The sequence below is a fragment of the Branchiostoma belcheri genome, unplaced genomic scaffold (assembly GCF_001625305.1).
Source record: "Branchiostoma belcheri isolate BF01 breed outbred unplaced genomic scaffold, Haploidv18h27 scaffold3, whole genome shotgun sequence".
Classification (NCBI taxonomy): domain Eukaryota; kingdom Metazoa; phylum Chordata; class Leptocardii; order Amphioxiformes; family Branchiostomatidae; genus Branchiostoma; species Branchiostoma belcheri.
The window spans coordinates 6,583,666-6,592,583 of NW_017803909.1; the positions used below are offsets into that span (position 1 = coordinate 6,583,666).

Consider the following 8,918-nt stretch of genomic DNA (forward strand, 5'->3'; position numbering starts at 1 on the left):
TAAAAAAAAAAAAAAAAAAAAAAAAGTGAATCCCTACCTACCGACCCTAATTTTTTCTGGACTGTAATAGGAAACACAACATTTATTTTGTTAGGCCCAAGGCAAAAAAAAACAGGTCTAGGCATCTTATTATAGCCCCAAATGCAATGAAAATGAGCCATGAAGTCAACACAAAAGGCTGGGTTAATATTTAAACAATGAATTTTGAACTTTTGTTTTAATCAAACTACTGCATTGATAGATGCTAGGGGTAAAATTCACCATTTTTGAGTTGATTCAGAGGTGTTTTTTTTTAAATCAGAAAAAAATTAAGAGGCGGCAGGGCTCGTGACTGCGACTGATTTGGTCGCATATGCGCCCAAAATTTTGACGGTGCGACTACATTTGAAATCACGGTCGCACGGTGCGCCAATAAAAATTTTAGCCTATTCATTCCATTGTCGGCACAATCTTGTGAATTGACGATGAATTGTCGATCTCGCCATGACGCCGCAAAGAAAACGTTGTCATTGGTAGAAAATCTGACACCCCACTGGCGTTTCACAGCACAATTTTCATGTGAACAACTCCGAATGTCTTTGTTTACATCGTGAAAGCTCACCGATACTCCCGCCGGCCGCCCGTACCCGACCGCATGGTCGCGGCATGACGCTAGTTTTCGGCAGCTCGGCGGAAAAATAATCCATCCCCAGAAGAAATGTTACGCATGAAAATAACAACTACAACTTGCTTTCCTCGTTATATGAGTTTTTGAGGCCGTAAAATGTTTAAAACCGTTGAAATTTGCTCGAAAAAACGGCTCGAAAATCTACGGCGAGACTGACAAAATGGCCGACGGTGTTTCACAATAACAGTGGTCAAAGGTCAAGATAGCATCCAAATGTACAAGATACATGTACTAAGTACATATTACAAGGTGCTAAAACGAAACTTTAAACGCATGAAAATTTTTTTTTCGGCTACAACAGAAATAAAAATTCACTTATATTTTTATAAGGTTAATTTTCAAACATTACTGAGAAATTTTCCGAATTTATTGGTTTCTTGTGTTAGTGCGGTTGGATGCTGTGATTGTGAAGTCCCTAATACATTGGGAGAATCAGATGAGATTTTTTGAGTGGAGTTTATAGACATGATCACATTTTTATTTGTTCAGCTGTGTCAATATGTGATTTGTTTGGGAAATAGGATTTGGTTTAGGTTTTAATATATCAATGTCAGGTACACCTTTGGGAATAATTGCTCCAAGTTCCAGGTAGTAAATACATGTACATTTTGTATCATGTATTTTTCACTTGTTGAACTTGTGGAAGCACCGTTGGCCCCCGGTTAGGGGTCATCCGGGGAACCTATGCCCAATTTTTTCAAAATTAAGGATGCTGATAGAATTTTTTTTTAAGGAAATATGATCTAGCTTAGTTTTTAATATATTAACACCTTTGCAATACAATATTTTTTGTTGGTGCGCCTAGATTTTAGCCTGTGCTCCTAACTTTTTATGGTTAGGAGCACAGTGCTCCTAGGTCAAAAAGTTAATTTGGAGCCCTGAGGCGAATCCAAGAACCAACAAATTAAATTGGTGTGGCCTTATGTCTGTTCTTAATATGGCAAAGCACTGTTGTGCAATTATAGCTAAGAGACTTGCATTGTGTTATATACCGTCCCTGATTCGAAGACAAATGCACCTTCATACAACAGAGACACACAATCATATAATATAATAAACACAACAGGAGCTGGCGATAACAAACATCCTGGGATTCTGTTACAGATGATACAAGCAGCTCGAATGTCATCCCAGAATCCCTGCTGACAAGATTTACTTCCAGGCTGGGAAACCTTCAGGCAAAATCTCGGTTTGACAGGAGGGTGCAAATGAATGGGTAAACTACACAGCACAAGGACACTGATATATGTATGTATGGGTGCCGGAAAATATCTCAATCAGTCATTTGTAATACAAGCTGTCAACATAGCAGACCAGAAAAGAACCTACATTCAGTACAACTTGGCAGAATGTATGTCATGTATCACAATTAGGCACAGACATCGGTATCAACATGAAAACATACAGTACCATGAATAACATGACTGATAAACTGGTGGACGCAACCACTAAAGTATCCGATACCAGCACAGAAAAGAACAGGAAACAGTCATGCCTTCAAATATCAGAGTTATCAATCAAGAATTGAGGTGTTCAAAAACTTGTATTTCCCAAGAACTATTGTAGACTGGAATTCGTTGCCACCAAGCACAGTTGGGGCATCGACATCACTAGAAAGCTTTAAACAACTCCTGCAATTAAATGTGCAAAGGTTGAGTGTAACGAAGTTGTTCGGTGTGGTATAGCTAACTGCCGCCGTCCCGAGTGCCTGCAAAGCTGGTGTGTTACGCTGAATGGTGGTTATACCGGCTATACTGATAGAGTCTACCCCAGTACAAAATGACATTGGAAACAGGAATTTCATTGGAGAACATTATCTAAGAATCCATCAGTTCTATTAGGTATATAATCAGTCTGGTATTTTAATAAGTTGCATTTTTATACAGGGTCCTTTAGTGATGCTTCTGAATCAGACGTAATCAATAGTTAAGGCTTCAGATGTGGATCCCATAGGCAGTTGCCTTTTATCCATTAAAAAATGTTTGTAATGCTATTGGATGGCTTTTCAGCACCTGAAGTTAATTTTGACCAAACCAAAAAAGTAAACTGGTGTGGGTAACCATAACTTACACCTACATGTATACAAAGGTTTTTGAACATGATGTACCTTTCCCTTTGAAAACATCTTCCTGCATGAGCTGCCTGAGACTTAAAATGCATGACTAGTCACCATGGCCAGCCTACAGGCTTTCCTGTGAACCAACTGAACAATATCTGACCACTCAAAGTGTTATGGCTGACTACATGTAAGTAAGGGTTTACTCCCCTAGGCCTAGGAAAAAAATTTTATGTTTCCTGACCGACCCTAGAAAAACCTGCCGACCCTAGTCTTTTTTTCTTGTGAATCCCAGCAAGCACATAATATTTTTTAGAGCGGATGGACCTTTTCTAGCTCCACGATCAACTGATGAAACTGTATGTGTACAATCGGTTTTCCAACATTGATGTTGAAAATATAAGTGTCCTCATGCAAGTTTTACTTTATTAAACTGATTGTATTGTATGGAGTTGGATCACTAGCCAAAGTGAAAAAAAAGATAATCCCTCCCTACTGACCCTAATTTTTTTCAGGACTGAAACAGAAAACACAAGTTGAACATTTTCTCCTAGGCCCTAGGTCTTCACTCTAATGCTGTAGATAGATGTACACATGATATGTTCCACAAACAAGTCAACAGGTTGTTCTGAACCCTCAGCCTATGGATCATGTTGGCACCTGTCCTCCCTGTGGAATACACTGGAAAGTCTCCAGGCTTCAGGAAAGGAACCCTGTCAATAAATCAGCCGTAAGGCCTGCCCACAATTTCATTACAACGGCTCGTCAATGTCTCCTGGAGCTTACATGCATATTACCTTACATTATCTAACTTCTAAGGGCGTAGGAAGGAAATTTTGATTTGGACTTGCCTAGAATATGAAAAGAATTAACCAGTGTCTTTACTCTAACATTACTTATTAAATAATTCAGATCTATACGTCGGTGAAGGTTAGACATCCAAGAAATAAAATACGCCAAAAAGCAGTTACTCAAGCAACTGGAAAATCATATCCAGTTGCTTGAGTAACTGCTTTTGGTGAATTCAGATCTTTGCAAGTTTTCAGGCTTGGATAAATAATCAAGCCAAAAAAATGTTATACTGTAGACTTTGTCAATCGCTCATTTATCACAGCACTAGTAGTTATTATCCAAAAAGTCAAGTCATGTCACAAATGCATTAATACCTGTGGTTAAGTCTGCCAACTTAAAATTTCTTTCTTTCTTTCTTTCTTTCTTTCTTTCTTTCTTTCTTTCTTTCTTTCTTTCTTTCTTTCTTTCTTTCTTTCTTTTTCTTTCTCTCTCTCTCTCTCTCTCTTTCTTTCTTCATTAAAATTTTCCATCAGATATGCAGAAGGGGAACAGGTGAAGCACCTTTTCCAGCTCCCGCTCCGAATGTACATCCAATAAAAAAATTCAGCATTGGATTAGCGTAAAACATTATACATAGTACACAATCATAGAGATACAAGAGTGTGGACCTATATAACTCAGATTTCTAGTCAGCGAGGTCTTAAATTAAAGCTTTTAAAGATTAGGGTGGAAACTAGATGGTGGAATCAGATTTGCAGAGAGCATTACTGACTATGTTCCGTAAAATTCCCTCTGCCCTAAAAACATTTCCTTGAGGGCTGATAAAGTTTGCCAATGAAACACTGAGTTCCTGTCTGCATAATAATCAGTTCAACAGATAAGTGCTTGGCACCAAGCTCTACTGCACAGTTTATGATTGAAAGGGTATACCGTACTTATACATACATGTACCTCGTGACTCTGCTAAATTTGACACACAGTTTACCGATTCTTATTAAAGTAAATTGTCAGGTTGCCTGTTTTGCAATTCTCTTCATCATCATTAATTTTCTATCCAAACTGCCTCTATTGCTAACAAGAATGTATCAAGAAATGTGTATCAATTTGCCTTATGCAAAAATAAAATAAATTCTAATTTTGAACTTCATTTTCTTTTCATACAGTTGATTGTACACTAAATATGTAAAAGTATAAATCAAAACTACCAGTACTATAATGGTTTGCATACAGGTATCTTCTTGGTGGTAAAAGTTTTTACCGTGACACTCAAAAAAAATGTGTAAAATTGGCAGCATAATTGCACTGCATTGCACATTCTACTGTAACTACTTCAGTGTCATGGGAAACATGGTGTACTGAGCCTGTAACGACCTCCTCAACAGCACAACTATTCTACATAGCACTGCCGTAAAAAGTGTTGAACATTTGACATTTAAGGCCTGCAGCTCCCGCAGTCCCTCTTCCCATACTGTCTGACATGATAAAACACACGGAGGGACGCCGGGTATGATTTATTACTTCTTACACAGCAGTAAGGTCACCGAATATGACACTTTTCTGAACCACTGGAGGAAACAACTCACTATAGGCAGGCTAAACTAGGGCCACACCAATTTAATTTGTTGATTCTCGGATTCGCCTCTTCATTTTTTTCTGATTTAAAAAAAAAAAAAGATTCTGAATCAACTAAAAAATGCTAATATTTTGCCCCCAACAATTGAGGAAAGTCCTGCCGGTAGTTGTTACAGTTTTTATCTATAAATGCAGTGGTTTGGTTAAAAGTTCAAAATTCATTGTTTGAATATTAACCCTGCCTTTAGTGTTGACTTCATGACTCCTACAGTAGCATTTGGGGCTATCAGAGGATCTAGACCTGGTTTTATCTTTATCTTTTTTTTGCCCTGTCACTTCAAATTTTTTTCTGAAAAAATCCGAGAACCAACAAATTAAATTGGTGTGGCAGCTAGAAATCCTGCAACTCCAACACAGAACATGATGGTTGGATCAATATCCACTCTAAACGCTATTAGTCGTTCATCAACATTCAGGGCTTATAGTGTCTGCAGTTCCCTTTGAAACACTTGTAGCAGGCAGGAAGTAATCAGGCCTCATATTGTGAGTGGTAACGAGAGCACTTTTATTAAAAGTGATTACTGTATGTTACCGGGAATAGATGTGCATGTCTGACACACAACAAGATGAAAAGTTCACCAGCTTCAAAGTCTTGTACATGAAAGAAAATGGAGTTATGTAAAGATACCGTGGTAAATTACTGTTGGTGATGGCTAATATCAAAAGATTAATGTAGAAATTTTGTGATTTCTAAAAATCAATTATTTTGGGAGACAGTGCAATACATCCTGTAAAGGCTACCTCCATCAGTACAAGTCAGCCTGTATATATGGTGATATACAGGATACTAACTTTTGACATTCACGGATGACTTGATCTAACCTTAATACTGTTGAGCACGTAAAAGTTTATAACCGGTAGGCAGAGGATCAATGATGTCTTGACTATCCACGTAACTGTCAGGAAAAATTAAAGTTCCAGCAAAAAAAGACCTAGAGTCGTAGTAGAGAATTGGCTTTAACCTATCCATTTGGCAAAGTAACCTATTAATATTGGCTATAGCAGGGATCAGTACATGTAGAAGGAGGGTTAGGCCACAGCAAGTAATTTTCATGGATGACATCAATGCATGCATTAATTTTTGCCTGATTTTGGGGAAAAAAAAGAAATTTTGTTGCCCTCTGACAGAGGTTAACATGCTGAAAATGGGCCTGAGGTGTTCGTAGCCATGCCGGAACGTGGATGACAGATAAATATGAAGAGAGGAGACAAGGCAAGGCTCTGATTTAATGTTTTGTCTTTTACTTAAATACAGTGTCCAGTGATGTCTTTCATTTATATGTGATTGTGGCTGTGTGTATGTAATGTTCCCACTGAATCAAATTATTTGTACAACGATAGAAAACTTTGTTGAAAAAGTTGTTTCAGTGAGTGAGAAATGAATGTTGTAATAGCTGGCAGTAAACTTAGCACAATATAGGTACAGTATCATTTCTTTTTTAACACAATTTTATGAATCTTGTTTTTTTGGGCCCGCCTTGTATTTTTACTTGCTGTGGCCTTAAGTTAACTCACAAAGTCCAATATTCAAGGTGAATGGATATGGATCATATCTCAAGGTTACAGGAGATCTGACAGTCCAAATATAGAATTATTGCATTTTCTCTCCCACCCTTATCTATGCCGCATAGTGCATGCTGCGATGTAGATTTGATCAACTGTGTATTTCCAGTTTATTCTTTTGGGAAACAATATTTTACTAGCTGCTCACTCACTGTACCAAAAGGCAATTTCACTAGTTATTAACCAGAGCAGAAGATTATAAGGACGCAAGATGCACTTGCAGATGCAGAATGCTGCGAGGCTGATTTTCTTAATAAAACTGTTGTGAACATAAAAAACATTAACAAAATTATACTCTGTTGTTACAAGGAGAGAGGATCACCTAAAACATGCGTATATAGCATCTAGAAGAAGTAAACAAAAGCACCATTTTGCTTTCCAGGGTTGAAAATCAAGGACAATTGAATCACAAAATTCGCCAATATCGAAGTTAAGGAGAGCAATCTTCAAGTATACTGATGAGGACTTATATTGTACAGTGTAGCTAGGGGAAGAGTGTTCAGGGACTAATAAGTCATTAGGCCACACCAATTTAATTTGTTGGTTCTCGGATTTTTTTTAGAAAAAATTTGAAGCAACAGGGTAAAATATGAGCATTTTTTTGTTGATTCAGAACCAGAATTTTTTTTTTGCAAATCAGAAAAAAATGAAGAGGCGAATGCGAGAACCAACAAATTAAATTGGCGTGGCCTAAGGAAAGCAATCTTAAAGTATATTGCACAGTATACAGTATGCTAGGGAAAGTGTCCAGGGACTAATAAGTCATTACCTTCACAATTCCAACCGACTGTTTGATATTCAGCTTGCGTCTCCTCTGGAAGGTGTCGAGATCCCAGAGCTGGGCCGTATCGCTAGACGAGGAGATTGCGTAACGCCCGGAGGCATGGAGAGAAATGGTGTGCACGCCAGCGTCGTGGCCTTTCATCTGCGCTATCAACTCTCTGGAATCTGGAACATGAAAAAGATGCATGACTACACCGATCATGAAAGGATTCCGAGACGAAATAATTTTCTTTTCAATTTGCTGCACATTTTTTTTACCGAAGTAGCATCACGATAATTTTTCTTTACAAACCAGGGTAGTACTTATTGTCTAGTACTACATGCATACCCTTCAGTAAGATCCATCCACCAGGTTACAATGTACATTATCTCCTACTTTGGAAAACAAACTTTGTTTGAGCTATCTCTGCTACCTCACCCTATGTATAATATATAGGGTGCTATAGCATTATAAGGCCACAGCAAGTAAATTTTATAAATGACAAGAGTGTGCGCATTAATTTTCACCTGATTTGGGGGTAAAAAAAAAGAAAATTTGTTGCCCTCTGACAGTGGTCAACATGTCAAAAATGGGCAAAGATGTCAGACTCTGTATTTGCCATGCCAGAATGTGGATGGTAGATAAATATGAAGAGAGGAGACAAGACAAGGCTCTGATTTAATGTTTTGTCTCTTACTTTGATGCAGTAATGTATTTCATTCCTTTTATAATATTGTGATGGTGGCTGTGTATAATATATGATGTCCCCACTGTATCAAAACCATTTGTGCAATGATTGAAAAGTTTTATTTTTCAAAGTTGTTTCAGTGAGATATGGAGAACTTACATGTAGCACAATATTGGTATTATTTCGTCTTTAACAATGTTTATGATGTCAAAGTTTGAAAATGTAGGAATCTGGCTTTTTTGGCCCGTCTTGGTTTTTTTTTCTCTATTGTATTTGATTTGAAGTCTGCGGAGGATGTCATCCATAAAATTTACTTGCTGTGGCCTAAGATACATGTATGCACAGTTAATGATGCTATAGGAGTGCATCATTGGAGATCTCTTTAAAAAAATGTTTTTTTCATGGTGACAGATATACTAGTATGTAACCTGGACAAATTACAATAACTATGTTAATAGACATTACTATTTCACTCCTGGAACAAAGTGATTTTTCAAGCCAAGTTGCTAATATTTATGACCATATTACTATATGCTAATGTAATAAAGAAAATTCCTGTTGGTATATTTGCATAAGACTGTCTGGAGGAGAAAGCTTGGCTGCACAAGTGCCTTTAATCTCAGAAGGGAGGAGGGAAAATGAGACATAATTTTCCAATCTGGCGTGCCTATCCGGGTTTAATCCCCCTGACATAATCAGCACCTGTCACTAAATCTTCTTCTCCTGAGGGAAATTACAACTGCCGTTTGATCAGGCT

The 8,918-nt window shown here is 37.6% G+C and overlaps 1 protein-coding gene across 1 annotated transcript in view; it reads right to left on the reverse strand.

Annotated features, from left to right (window-relative positions):
* Positions 1-8,918, reverse strand: part of LOC109473408 (TBC1 domain family member 31-like) — a 33,774-nt gene that overhangs the window by 18,357 nt on the left and 6,499 nt on the right. Inside the window, exon 5 of the mRNA XM_019773268.1 lies at positions 7,480-7,658. Within this exon, the coding sequence (XP_019628827.1) occupies positions 7,480-7,658 (179 nt within the window). The remainder of the gene's footprint in view (positions 1-7,479; positions 7,659-8,918) is intronic.